General features: G+C 46.3%; 1 protein-coding gene across 1 annotated transcript in view; it reads left to right on the top strand.

Moving 5' to 3' along the window:
- DNAH11 (dynein axonemal heavy chain 11) overlaps positions 1–15,160 on the top strand; it is a 330,595-nt gene that overhangs the window by 175,507 nt on the left and 139,928 nt on the right. The window contains 7 exon segments of the mRNA XM_045288657.1: positions 334–507; positions 2,899–3,103; positions 6,525–6,690; positions 7,791–7,893; positions 8,470–8,709; positions 10,383–10,544; positions 11,026–11,219. Of these exon segments, the coding sequence (XP_045144592.1) occupies positions 334–507; positions 2,899–3,103; positions 6,525–6,690; positions 7,791–7,893; positions 8,470–8,709; positions 10,383–10,544; positions 11,026–11,219 (1,244 nt within the window).

Genomic DNA, 15,160 nt, shown 5'->3' on the forward strand with positions numbered 1-15,160 from the left:
CTGGGATAGTACTTTGCAAAATAGCTCATTGTTGAGTAGCATAAGCAAGAGTAACTTAAGGCTCACTTAACCTTATCTTGCCCTTTAAATGAATAATTATTCTAGAAAATGTAGTACCTGGTGCATGTATGGCAATTATAGGGCTCTTGTTCGATAATAGTATCACTCATGTGAACTTACTTCTATTATTTTGGTGGGGGGCGGTGTCAGCTCCCCCATCCCCTACTAAAGGCCAGCTTCGTACAGTGAGAACACTGTCTGTCGAGCAGCATTTGAAATGACTGTGGGTGTTTTCACCGCTGCACTAAGGAGTCCTCTTGTCCTCCCTCCCAGCTGTCCAATCACCCAGCCGAATTCAGTCGGTGGTGGCAGAAAGAGATGAAAGCTGTGAAGTTTCCGTCTCAAGGAACAATATTTGATTATTATCTGGACCACAAAAATAAGAAATTCCTGCCCTGGGCTGATAAAATCCCCCAATTTACCTTGGACCCAGAGGTACCTCTGCAGGTAGGTATGAGAACATGGCAATTTTCAGCCACACTGTGCTTGTTGGAGCCCGCGCTTTTCAGGACTCTCTCTCACCTGATGACTGACTTCTGTGTTGAGATGCTTGGCCTAGAACACTTTCTTTCCCTGGGAGAGTCTCAGCAACATGACGCCCTCTTTCTGCAACCTCTCTCTCTCTCTCTCTGCAACCTCTGTCTCTCTCTGTCTCTCTGTCTCTCTCTGCAACCTCTCTCTCTCTGCAACCTCTGTCTTTCTCTCTCTCTGCAACCTTTCTCTCTCTCTGCAACCTCTGTCTCTCTCTGTCTCTCTCTGCAACCTTTCTCTCTCTCTCTCTCTGCAACCTCTGTCTCTCTCTGTCTCCCTCTGCAACCTTTCTCTCTCTCTCTCTCTGCAACCTCTGTCTCTCTCTCTCTCTCTGCAACCTCTCTCTCTGCAACCCCTCTCTCTCTCTGCAACCCCTCTCTCTCTCTCTGCAATCTCTCTCTCTCTCTCTGCAACCTCTCTCTCTCTGCAACCTCTGTCTCTCTCTGTCTCTCTATCTCTCTCTGCAACCTCTCTCTCTCTCTCTGCAACCTCTGTCTCTCTATCTCTCTCTGCAACCTCTCTCTCTCTGCAACCCCTCTCTCGCTCTCTCTGCAACCTCTCTCTCTCTCTCTCTCTGCAACCTCTGTCTCTCTCTGTCTCTCTATCTCTCTCTGCAACCTCTCTCTCTCTGCAGCCTCTCTCTCTCTGCAACCTCTCTCTCTCTGCAACCTTTCTCTCTCTGCAACCTTTCTCTCTTTCTCTCTCTGCAACCTCTCTCTCTCTTAGTTCTTCAGAAACATGTTTCTTGATATCTTCCTAAAAACATCTTAGTTTCTATGAAAATCAGAGGCAAATAACTAGTCATTCAATGATTTTTATTTCTCCTTTTATTGAAAATGTCTTAGGTAGAATTTTTACTTACTTTACCCCTAAACAATAAAATGACTATATTTAATCTCACCTCGTATACTCATGTCTCCACTTCATCTGAGAGCTGACGAATCCAAGTGACGCGTTCTGGTTTTCAGTTTCTCCTCATCAATTGTCCTTGAACATCTCTTTCCTGTCTCGCTTTTCTTCGACAGTTTTCTTTTTTAGCCTTATCCTGTTTACCCTTTTTTACATGTTGACCTCAACATCCTGCCATTCTGATTCCTTTTGGGACTTATTGTTTCTGCAGTACTCTATGAATATAGGTAAGTGTTACTGCATCTCCGTGGGACTTTCTGCTCCTGTGAAGGTTGACACCTCAGAAGCCCCAGGAAGCAGGTCTACTCTGCCCTGTAGGATCACTATGGGTCAGACTTGACTTGGCCGGCAGTGGGTTTTGTTTCCAAGAACAGAAAGCCCAAGAGTGAAGACCTGTATCCTTTCACAAGCGAATTCACAGATCGGGCGACCCACTAGCATGACGAAATCTGTGATGTGGTGACATCATCCAGGACCCACGTCATCTCATTTCTGCTCTGTGCCCCTTAACCTTGTCTTCGTTCTAAGGGCCGGGGTCGCTCATGCACTCAGTGGCCCAGGTATCCCCTTCAGTGGGGAAAAGGGACTTTCTTACATCTTTTTGTTAGGAGTGAGGACAACTTTCTCAGGCCCCACAGTAGCCCTGGGCAACATATTTAATGGTTCAAAGCATTGAATATTCAACGGGTGAACAAGGGTGAAGTTACCACAATTAACACTCATCTGTTTATATGTATGCGTAACCAATTTTCAAGACAGAAAAAGTCAGCTATAAAAATTTCTGTTAACAGAAATATGCACCAGTTTGACATGAGATTTAGATTTGTCAATATTCCACTTAAAAGCAGCTGTTTGTGAATTTGATCTTCATCCACAAGAAACTCTACTGCCACGCTTATTATTGTTGTTTTGTGTAACCATCTTGCCCCTCAATTTTTCCAGCCCAAGGAATTGTTGTCAATCTTGAATAGTACATGGCTTGGCTTTTCGAAGGTTTATCAGCTCTTGACGTGGCGTGGGTGGTTGAGTTATGCCTTTTGTGTATTCCAGATATGTGGCTGGGCCGCGAGCAGGCATTCTGTGAAAGGAGCCTTAGGTAGTAGTACTTAATTTGGAAAAATATAAGTCCATTGCTTACTAGTCTTGGTTGAAGAAAAAGCAATCCGTTGCTCAGGCTTCGGTAATCCAGTGGCATGACCCAACTGTTTTCTCAAGCTCTGACTTCTGAACACTGACCATTTCAAACGAAAACCTAGCTGGAGGTTAATTTGGACCAAGTCTTCTGTGGGTCCCAACTCCAAAGTGATGATGTTTGTTCAGAGAGGGAATTCTGCATGTTGTCTCGCTCTCACCTTTCTCTCCTGTTTTTGTTTTTCCTTCCTCCCACCCCCTCCCCAGACAGCTCTTGTTCACACAGCAGAGACCACTCGCCTTAAATATTTTATAGATTTGCTGTTGGAGAAGGGAAAGCCACTAATGCTAGTGGGAAATGCCGGAGTGGGGAAAACGGTGTTTGTGGGTGACACCCTTGCCTGCCTCTCCAAGGATTACATAATATCCCGCGTGCCGTTCAACTACTACACGACGTCGGCGGCTCTGCAAAGTAAGCGTTTCTGCTGTTTCATCCAGGAACCAGAGACCAGAGGTGCCAAGACTGGGTCTTGTGCGGCCCCAGGAGACTATTGCTGGCCCTTAGGTTTTCAGCATTTTTCTTAGGCCTCAGGTGAATCTCATCACCACCCTGGCTAGATTTATTTAAATGTTGCTGTGGTTTTGACTTTTTCGATCACTTATGATTTTATTTGAGCAATTATTCTTTAAAATAGCATTGACATCAGCAATGTCCATTGCTTTGCCTATAAACCATTTGGTTTGGATTAATTTGCTGGATTCCCAGCAAGATCAGAGGAATCCCTGGGAGGCACAAACAGATAAACAGTTGACTACTAACCGGATGAAAGGCTGTCAGTGGGCTTCTAAGCAGTCAGCTGTTAAAACTGGCTCTAGTCTGGCCTCTATGGCATTGCCATGAGCCAAGCTTGGCTCAGTGGCAGCCAGCTTGGTTGGTTTGTTCGTCTAGCTTTGTCTGTCTTAGCGATGGAAGGGAGAGTATATGTAGGATAGGGCATCTTGGTTACTTTAAAAAATACACAAGTACAAGGGATAGATTTAGAAGAAATTCACAAATGTGTTTTATTGAAGAAAGGTCAGACCATGAACCATCAGTTAAGTCTTAGAACGTGATGACGAGGACTAATGACGGCGACATGAGGCGTTGCAGGGCTGCAGCCGTAACCATGCGCTGCCAGACATTTGCGGTAGACCGAGGGGGCCACAGTTAGGCTAGAACAGTTCAGCAGAGGTATGGGGGACAGGAAATTGTAGGGCACATTTGTTAATGAAAACCCAGCGGGAAGGAGACTCCCAGAACCCTTCATTTGTGCTCATGTGGAAACCCCACGGATCAAGAGGCAGTTGTGTGAACAGAACAAGGGAAGACTGCATGGTTTCAAATCTGGACAGGTGTGCAACAGGGTTTTGCTTTTACCATCCTGACTCAATCTGTCCGCTGAGCGTATCATCAAAGAAGCTGGATTATACGAAGACGAATGTGGCTGAGGATGGGAGGAAGCCTTATTAACAACCTGTGATGATCAATAACACAACTGTACGTACTGAAAACGAGGAGAACTTGAAGCACTTGCTGGTGAAGGTCAAGGACTGCACCCTTCAGTCTGGACTACAACTCAATGTCAAGAAAAGAAAATCCCTTACAACTGCACTGATAGGCAACAGCATGATAAATGGAGAGAAGATTGACGTTGTCAAGGGTGTCGTCTTGCTTAGATCCACAATCAGTGTTCATGGAAGCAGCAGCCATAAGACTAACCAATGCAGTGCATTGGGTAAATCTACACAAGACCTTTTTAAAGTGTGGAAAAGCAAAGATGTTACTTTAAGTGTATCAGGCCCTGACCCAAGCCTTGGTATCTTCAATCACCTTACATGCATGTGGATAGCTGGGCACCGAATAACAAAGATTGAAGAAGAATCAATACATTTAAATTGTGGTGCTGACACAGAACATGAAAGTACCATGGGCTGCAAACCAAACCAAATTCATTGCCACTGAGTCAATTCCGACTCACAGTGACCCTACAGGATAGGGCAGAACTGTCCTTGTGAGTTTCTGAGACTGTAATGCTTGACAGGAATTGAAAGCCCCTGTCTTTCTCCTTTGGAGCAACTGGTGGTTTCTGACTACTGACCTTGCGGGTCACAACCCAACACATCACCACTCTGCCGCCAGGACTCCTTGGACTGCCGAAAGAACAAACACACCTATCTTGGAGGAAGTACAACCTAAATGCTCCTTAGAAGCAAGGATGCTGAGACTTCTGTTCACATACTGCGGACAGGTTGTCCGGAGAGGCCCATTCCTGGGAAAGGGTGTCATGCCGGGTCAAGGGGAGGCCACTGAAAAGGAGGAAAGCCCTCCACACGGGTGGGCTGACACAGTGGCTGCAGCGGTAGGCTCAAAGCGAGGCACAATCTGGAGATGGTGCAGTCTTTCGTTCTGTTGTGCTCAGGGTCACTGTCACTGCAGGATACCGAACGACGACAAAGCACAGTAGCTGGATAGAAGACAGAAAAGGGCCGGTGTGATGTGGCGGACTGTGGTTCTACTATAGATGCGGTGCTTGACTGTGATTTACCAAGGGCTGAGGGGATGTTCAAAACCAGGGATAGGCCCTGGCAAATCGAGATAAATTGTCATCCTAATTGTACAGAATACTTACACGTAACCTAAGGGGATTGTATGCCATCTGGTAGGGGATGGTAAATCTTTGATGGCAAACAGAACAAGAGAACTGACGTTTCGGAAGTGTGGAAGGATTTGCTGTTGTTAGGTGCCCTCAGTCTGATTTGACCCTGTTCAGAGAATGAAACACTTCCTGGGCCTGCGTCCTCCTCACAACAGTGGAGGGAGACCAGCCCCTAAAGGTAATGCTTTCCTGGACTAGAGTTGTAGAGCAAGCGATGAAACTTTAGGAGTGTTGGAAGAAACACGAGTGAGGCAGCATCTACAGGCGTGGGTTGGGCAGAGGCGTCCATGAGAGAGTGATGATTGTGGTACTTTGCTCCCTGGCCCCCTAAGAAAGTTTTGGCCATATATGTAGAAACATGGAAAGCAAAAGCAAGGAAGTGGGTTATGAATGGGGATGAGATGTTGTTGAGAAGAGTCTGGGGAAAGGCAGATTTGGAGTTTGCAGAACAGCCAGATGCCAGGAACCACTATCTACCAAGCATTTGAAAGTGTGTGTCTGATGCTTGGAAGATAGATGTGCCTATATATTCACTCTATACTTAGTATATTGTTCATTCATTTAACGAATGGCTTATTGGTTGTAGTAGTCATCAGAGACCTAGCAATGAATCTGATACAATTCTTTGCCTTCAAGACATTTGCTAGCTGTCTAGAGTGCCAAGTCATTAAATAATGCATCTCAGATGCCTATTTGCAGTTTTGCATTGTGTACACCCATGGTTTTTCCCTCAAAGACCTCAAAAGAAGTCATGCAGTCCTTTGAGGAAATCTGCTCAATGTAGACACAGGATTGTGTCTGCACACTTGGTCCTCTCCTTCTGCGCTCCTATCGCCCAAGAAGAAAGGTGTGGGGGACTCCCTGGAGGGGTTCTTAGGTTTTCCTGCCAAGCAGATAAAGGAGACGGGGGAGCGGTGGGTCATGGTTTGCATGGGCACAGAAAAGTGATGGAGTGATCCTGGAGGCCATGGCCAGTGTGATGTGGTATTGAAGGGAGAAAAGAAGAGGCAGGATGAAAACAAGGTCGGCAGGAGGAAGAGTAAGACGCAGAGGCGGCCAGAGGCGAGAGCCCCAGCTAGATTCCTAGCCTTCAAAGGCAGAATGCCTGGAATGAAGTGGGGACATGGGGGTGGAGGAGGGGCTCAGGACAGATGATTTACCTTCTATCTGTGATTGATAGACATATGTTTGTTTCAGACATTCTTGAGAAGCCTCTAGAGAAAAAGGCTGGCCGTAACTATGGTCCAGTAGGAAATAAAAAATTGGTTTACTTTATTGATGACATGAACCTGCCTGAAGTGGACGTGTATGGCACTGTCCAACCCCACACTCTGATTCGACAGCATATTGATTATGGACACTGGTAAGCAGCTCTCTGGATTTTATTTCCATCCCTGAATCAAATGATTCATGATATATAAATATTTTTGAACAGAATTCTCTCCAATTGCTTACTCTTCTGGGAGCATTTTGTGTAAACGTTTTGGGTTTCGTTGACACCCTTTGCATCATCTTCCATGGAAGAGGTCCCCCTTGTATCTTTAGAAGAATGGAATTGGAAAATATGCTAGAAAGGTTCGGATCTCCAGAAATCATGTCTGTGTTAAGGGCTACTTCACACTACGTGATTGAAGAGAAGCTCGACCTTATTCTGTGGAGTGTGCATACTGATTAATATCTGGGTATCACAAAGTGATAATGACCCTGCCATTAACTAGAGAGAGAGAATGCCCTTGCCCATCCAGGGAAGCTTGCCATGGGGAATGCTGTTTTTAGGTGCCACCAAGTTGTTTCTGATTCAGAGTGGCCCTTTGGCCAACAGACCACATCACTGCCTGCCACGGCACATGCTCACCATGGCCACCGTGCCGGAGCACATTGGGGCAGCCCCTGTGTCAGTCCATCCTGTTGAGCGCCTTCCTCCCTTTCCCTGATGTTTTCCTTTGCCAAGCATGATGTCCTTCTCCAGGGACTTGTCTCTCCTGGTCACATGTCCAAAATACGGTGAGACAAAGTCTCGCCGTCCCTGCTGCCCAGGAGCATGCTGGTTGCACTTCTTCCAAGACAGATCTGTTTGTTCTTCTGGCAGTCCGTGGCACTGCCACTATTTTCCACAAGCACCATGAGTCAAAGGCATCGTGAAGCTTCCCAGAAAAGGCCAGCCTCGTTGCCAGGAGGTCAAGGTTTCCTGACCCCAGGCAGGCTCACGTGAGGATCAGTAAGCAGAAAACGGTTGATTCAGAATCTTTCAGTTCAGCTCCAGATAGTGATTTGGGCATCAGAGATACAGTGTAATGCTCAGTTTCCCAAGCTTCAGCTTGTGTGGACCCCTCTGATAATGCATGTGAGATCAGCCTCACAAAACAACTGTGAGGATCAAAGGAAATCCTTTGTTGAAGGACTCGCTCAAGAAGTGGAAGATTCCCGGCTGTTGGACCAAAGACTCTCTTTCTTGTCTTTTAGGTATGATAGACAAAAGGTGAAGCTTAAAGAAGTTCACAACTGCCAGTATGTTGCCTGCATGAATCCACTGGTGGGCAGTTTCACAATCAATCCTAGACTACAGGTGGGGTGTTAACACTCTCCTCTCCCAAATAGCCCCCTAAATAGAATACTCAAACATAGTAGATCTTGATTCACATTCTTTTGAATACAGATTAGGGCTCATCCAGAATATTTAGTTAGGCAGATAAGTCCAATGATAATAATAATAATAATAATCCCCCGCCTATACAGTGCACAGTAGTTAAGTGTTGCTTGCTGGCTTACTCTGGAGTCTGGTGGGCTGGTCTTGGCTGAGCTTGTGTACCTGTCCGGGATTGACTGTAGGCTAGCCTACATGGATTTTGTCTCATCTCATACTCAGCAGGCTTGCGGAACTATCAAAGACGGGAGTGTCCTAGAACATTAGAAGTGCAAAAGCCTCTGACGGGGACGGGCTCGCTGTCTTCCCCATTTCCTTTTGTTGACTCAAGCCAGCCACGTGGCCAGGTTCGGGAGTGGAAGGCACTACAGAGGGTTATGTCAGTGAGCATGTAATCAGGGAGCGGTGAGAAAAAACAACACAGGCTATGTGCTTTCAAACGCCTGGTACCATTATAATCTCTGTTTTATGCAACCTTTGTATTTGCTTTTCTTTCAGAGGCATTTCACGGTATTTGCATTTAACTTTCCTTCCGTGGATGCACTAACCACCATCTATGGCCAGATCCTTGGTTCCCATTTCCAGCAGCAAGAATTTGGTCCATCCATCCTCAGGAGTGGTCCCGCTGTGATCCAGGCTGCGATCGCATTTCACCAGATGATGCTGCAGAGCTTTCTGCCCACTGCTGTTAAATTTCATTATCTCTTCAATATGAGAGACCTATCCAGCATCTTCCAGGTGCCGCTATTGCTCTGCGTTATGCTTCTTGGGCAGAGGAAAAGTTATAGTAAGCGTATCCATGAATAGAACTTAGTGTCAAATGTGCGAACTCAAAACCTAGACCCATTGCCATTGAGCTGATACCATGTAACAGCAACTGGATGTAGGGTTTGCAGTTCTGTGGAGATCGTCACAGCGTCAGACAAGCTCATCTGTGCCCTGCAGGGGGAGCTGGATGGTTAGGACAGCTGACGCCCACAACCGGGTTAGCAGCCCAGTGCTGCTCCCACAAGGCCACCCATGCTAAATCTTTTCATCTTTATTATTTCATTTTGCACCCTTAAACTTCTCAAGGTCAGTAGGAGAGGATTATTCTTCCTATTTTATCAGTGAGAACAATAGTTCCTCCCAGGTTGCAAAGTGACTTAGCAATGGAAACCAAGAGTCTGCACTCCCTATTTGATGCATCCCACAAATAGTTGCGTGCTTGTGCCAGGTTAGAGACGTGATTGGCTGTGTCTTCACATGAAATAAACTCGTGTACTGTCATTTTTAAACGCATCTGCAGAAGTTACAGGTTTTTAAATGGCTGGATCAGTTTGGGTTGAAATTGACAATTAGCATGCTTTCCTAGGTAAAGGCAGGTATGTATGTGTTGGATTTAGCAAAGAAATTTGAAAGAGGGGACTTGACATTGGGGATGTGGGAAAGTCCCATCAGTATGGCCGGCTTTGTGTAGCAAACATACTTTTGGGGTGACCTGTGGCCTTCGACTATTTTGTGATAGGTTAAATTGAAAGCTTTTCGGGATTTGTGGAGCAGTGTTAGTTAGGTAAATTGGGCCACACCTGCTCAACCCCGTCACACAGAATCAGACATCAGCTCTGAAAGACCTGAGACAGGACTTTTCCTCTCTGTATTTCCAGCACCTTTCACAAAGCCTATGTTCAGTGAAGTGGTGTTGACAGGCAGATTTTCAGATCTCGGAAGAAAAGGAAGGAGGAGAGCCTTGGGGGAACAGGATGCATGCTCTGTCTGCTCACCCTGCATGCCCAGTCTGCTGGCTGCGGCTACCACACCACACAATGCACAGCATTTGGCATCTCCTTTTTCACAACTCCCTTGTTTTCCTCCTGTGAGTCTGGAGCAAGCTGACCCCATCAGTGCAGAGCGGATCCCGAGAGCCCAACGTATGGCAAGGCAATATTGTCGCTTGAGGGCGGACTTCAACGTATTTTGGTGCCAGTCCCACACTGGCTTGCAAGTTTGCTCTGACTTTGGCCAATTTACATCTGGTCTCACAGCCTTCACCTGTGAAATTATGGGGCTAGACTATAGGATACCAAAGGCTCTTGAGGGGACAAAAAACATTCCATGACACCCACATTAGCAATTTGTAAGTACTTTGGGAGACATAAAAGACACAAGCCCTTAGATATGGTATTTAGTGACTGGGTGGAGTCTTAGAAGGCAGGGCTAGTTACATTCTTAAAAATGGACATAATGGCATTAAAATAATGTTGCTTTATCAAAAGATAAGCCGAAAGGAAAAAAAATATATATATATATTATTATTTCTTTTAACCAGTTGCTAATCTCAGAACATACTTAGAGGTGAGAAAGGAAAAGCCTATGGTGGCATACCATCAGCTTCTGAGCTGAAAGCATGTTTTTCTGTGCTTGCCTTGTAGGGGATTTTATTTGCATCTCCGGAATGCTTACAAGTCTCAGATGATTTAATACGCTTGTGGCTTCATGAGTCGTCCCGTGTTTATGGAGACAAACTGATAGACAAAAAGGATTGTGATTTGTTTCAGAAAAAAATGTTGGAAACGGCTTCTAAATATTTTGAAGTAGGTGGATGGCTGTCCGGCCCTCCTGACTGCTCCAGCAAGACTTGACATTGGGCCCAAACTAGGGGAGGGGGTGAGAGCTTCTTTTCCTGGGACAGCAACAGTTCAGCTAATGAAGGAGCCGATGTGTACTTTGTACCTGGGAACACCCCACCCACCTACTCCTATGTGGACGCTTTCATGTGGGAACCACAGTCATGCACGTGAGGACCAGCTTAAGGTTGGGCTTAGCACCCACTCCCGGTGCCTGGGTGGACAGGACAGGCAATCTGTTTCCACACGATCATAGCCCGAAAGCCCTTGCACTCTGACAGCCCCTTGCACTCTGACACCCCCTTGTACTCTGACACCCCGCGGGCCCCCCCACGAGTCAGAGCCGGCTTCACGGTGACTCACAGCAGCGATGCTAAGCGTCTCCCCTGCTCCCCGTGTGCCATGTTGGATGGCTGCCCTAACCCTCGCTCTCTTCCCTGATCTGCAGGGTGTGGACTCTCGCGTGCTACTTCAACAGCCCCTGATTTATTGCCACTTTGCTGGTGGCAGGGGAGACCCCCGCTACCTGCAGGTGAAGGACGGGGCGGCACTGAGCACGATGCTCACGGAAACCTTAGACAGCTACAACGAGCTCCACGCCGCCATGCGCCTCGTCTTATTTGAAGATGCCGTGCAGCATGTGTGAGTTGACGCATTGCGGTTTGGGTCTTTTATTTCTTGTGTTGTTTTGTTTTCTCACTAACATAGAAATGACTATGGTGTCCACCCTGTCAATAGTCTATCCGTGCTTGACTATGGGTCGTCATGTGATATAAAAATATAGAAGTGTCATTATGCTGTCACGCCTTTAATAACATCTTGTGTTACTTTCAGAAATGCCATCCTGTGACAACCCTGTTATGTAACCAAAGATTAATTTGTCCAAAATGCATAAGGTCAAAGTTTACAGGCGACAGTTTGGACTCAAATCTATTAAACCTGTGTCCATCGGTGAAGCAGTTTCTGTTGTCGGGGGAGCTGGCTTCCTGTATAACACCTGTACCAGAAGGCTGCACATTAGAAACACAAGTACTTGTCTTGGCTGAGAAAGCTCCCCGTCGTGGTGTGGCATTTGGCTGGCCAGGCTCTCCCTCACCTTCTGGACTGGGCACCTTGGCGAGATGCAAACACTACATACGTAGTGTCCTGTAAGCACCCTGCCCTCAGGGCAGAGCAACAAACAAGACACACGGGTTCTCTCTCTAACTGGGCGTACATTTCAACAGTACAAATAGGTACTTACAAGAAAATTAACAAAGAAGCAAGAAACTCCTAAGAGGGTGATGTGTCCTGCTAAAAAAATAAGCAGGTTGCTTCTGTTAAGTAAGACCTGAGGCTCTCTGTTTGTGGGTAGAGGTGACATTCCAGGGATGATGAAAAGGATCAGCAGGAAGTATGCGAAGCTCTGAGGGAAAAGCACTCTAAAGCACAAGCACATCTCCTGTGACCCCGGCACAGGAATTGGCTTGGAATGTTCCAGACACAGAAGGTCAAGTTGACCACAGCTCGGGGGAAATGGAGAGAGGAGCATGGATACAACTTTCCTCTAGTTCCTAAATGCTTCTCCCCCCCTCCCCCAGTATCATGATCCCAATTCTACCTTACAAACCTGGCTACACCAAACGATGTACACTGGTACAGATAGGAACTGGAAACACAGGGAATCCAGGACGGATGATCCTTTCAGGACCAGTGGTGAGAGTGGCAATCCTGGGAGGGTGGAGGGGAGATGGGGTAAAAAGGGGGAACCGATCACAAGGATCTACATATAACCCCCTCCTTGGGGGACAGAGAACAGATACGTGGGCGAAGGGAGAGGTCAGACAGTGTAGGATATGACAAGATAATAAATTATAAATTATCAAAAAGTTCGTGAGGGAGGGGTGATGAGGAGGGAGGGGAAAAATGAGGAGCTGATGCCAAGGGCTCAAGTAGAAAGGAAATGTTTTGAGAACGATGACGGCAGCAAATGTACAAAAGTACTTGACGCAATAGGTGGCTGGATGGATTGTGGTAAGAGTTGTATGAGCCCCCAATAAAATGATTTAAAAATAAAAACATGGAGATAAAGAAGGAAAGATGAATGCAAAGAAGGGACGCCAAACTACGAGACAACAGGTTCACTGCCATCAAGCATATTCTAATGCGTAGCTCCCCTGTGGACAGGGCAGAACTTCCCCGTGGGTTTCTGAGACTGTCGATCATTACAGGCACAGAAAGCATCATCTTTCCATCCTGTTGAGTTGTTTGTGGTTTTGGCTAGCCACCCACAATGCCACTAGGGCAGGAAGAGAGGAGAAAAAAGAAAGAGAAAGGAAAAAAGAATTCATCTCAGACATGATTCTTCAAAATGCCTAGCCTAAGAAAAACCACTGGCGCCCAGTTCATCAGTATTGATTATTTCACTAGTCCCTGTAGCGTTTATGATCCTGTGGCTATAGAGACAACGGGAATTTTAGTTAAAACTTAGGACCAAGGCATTCAAGAAAAGAACCAGAAAACGAACGACCAAGTGCCCCTGTGGGTTTTTGAGGCTCTAACTCTTCACAGAATAGAAACCCTCAGTCTCCTGTAGAGGCTGGGGGGCTAGAACTGCGGACCTTAAAATCAGTCCCACGTGTCACCCACTGTGCCCAAGGGCTCCTCTGGCGTCAAATAGCTGCCACACCGATTCTGGTTGGATTCATATGCCCTGACTGCATGCACTGCCTACCACCACTCAGGTGAGACAGACATCCTCCCAGCACTGGACAGGATCCTCCCCGGCAGTCTTTCACCACGGGCTTCCCCAGGCCTGAGAGGGGGCTCTTCCTCTGATCAGGGATACGAGCTTGCTGCTGATTTCTTCCGTGTTAGAGGTGATTTCAGGATGTCCTCCAAGGCGGTGGAGAGAGACTGCCACGTCCAGAATCCTGTGAGGTACAGCGCTCACAGCGTAGTTTAAGACGATTGTTTGCTTGGGGTCTCACTCGTCTCAGAGCAATGTTGTGGCTTTTTCGAGGTGGTTTTGTTGTAGGGTCACATAAAGTAAACGGGGCGGAATGGCTGTGCTTGCAACAATCACTTGTCTTTGCAGTTACTGTAGGTTTTCAGACATGCCCACATGTGCTGGTGCAGAGATAAATGACCCCCAACTTCATCTTGTCGAAACACTATTTAAACAAGCAAACAAGCCATGTGTGTCGTTCAACTTTAAATTCATCTCAGAAAAGCAACCTAACACAGACAAGATGGCATCTAATTTTTTTTTGGTTATTCATATTCTTTTATTTCATTTTATTGGTTGTAGTAGTAATATGAGGGGGCTTCAAAAGTTAGTGGGAAAAATTGAATTAAAATTTAATGGAATTTCCCCACCAATGGTGTGAGCGCCCTTCATTTGGCAATGTTATTGTGACTTATTCCCATAGAGCCTCTCACCCCAGTCAAGCCCATCCCACCCGCAGGGAGTCTACAGAACAGCAAGGAACCCGCTGTTGGTTCCAAGATTGTGTCTTTTGACAGGAGGAGAGAGCATCTTCGTCCGCCCTCGGAGCTGGGTGGGGGTTTCCGACCTGGTGGCCTTCTCATTCGCGACCCAATTTGTAACCACTATGCCACCAGGGCTCCTCACAGTTTGATAATGTGAAAACGAACTTATTTTTAACTGTGTATACGACTAAAGCAGTCTCATCAGAAAACACGATAGCAGTGGCTTCAGCATTCTGGATTTTCCTGGGGAGATACCGAAGGGATTAATTGTTCTGGCTGGAAGTTTAAAGCTGTGGGACCGGATTGGTGGTAGAAAATTATTTGAGAGGCCTCTAAGCCTGTGGAAGGTTCATTAGTGCGAGGGAAGTAAAATCACTTACAGCACCAACACCTGACCCGCATGAGGTAACCCCATGTGAGATGTTCGCTCTTTCAGAAGTAAAGCTGAAGCGAAGTGTTCTGATGCCAGGACAATTCTCACTTGTATTTGGATGTTGGTGTGGAATTGAGCTCTTTGTCGACAATCAAAACATCTAAATCTTAGACCAAGACCTTGTATATATTGTTTCTTGATTTTTAAAAAATGTGGAAATACATACCACACATTTTGTCATTTCAAGCCATTTTCACACTCACAATACTGTACTTCACTTTGTTAAGGAAAGTACTTCATTGCCCCAAGCAGAAACCCCAGACCCCTTAAGCATGAAGTTAACACTAACATGTTTTCTGTCACGGCGCATCTGTCTGTTGTAGGCATTTCAGATGAGTGGGATCATAACATATTGGACCCCGTTTGCCCTGTTCTACTTCACGTCACATCATGCTTTCTAAGTTCACCCTTGTTGAAGCATGTGTCAGAAGTTGATATCTTTTCAGAGCAGAACAGATTTCTGTTGTACGGATGGAACACTTCAAAAGAAGTGTTCAGTCCATTCGTCCATTGCTGGGCACTTACGTGGTTTCTTTGTCTTTTGACTGCTGTGAATAATACTCCCCGTGCACACTGGCATCTAGGTGTCTGTTTGAATCCCTGCTTTCAAGACAACGTAGGGACAGTTTGCTGGGTCCAACCATTCAGCTCTGAAGGAGCAGCCAATTTGGGGGGGGGG

The sequence above is a fragment of the Echinops telfairi genome, unplaced genomic scaffold (assembly GCF_000313985.2).
Source record: "Echinops telfairi isolate 266 unplaced genomic scaffold, ASM31398v2 ScPeMD7_23;HRSCAF=83, whole genome shotgun sequence".
NCBI lineage: Eukaryota > Metazoa > Chordata > Mammalia > Afrosoricida > Tenrecidae > Echinops > Echinops telfairi.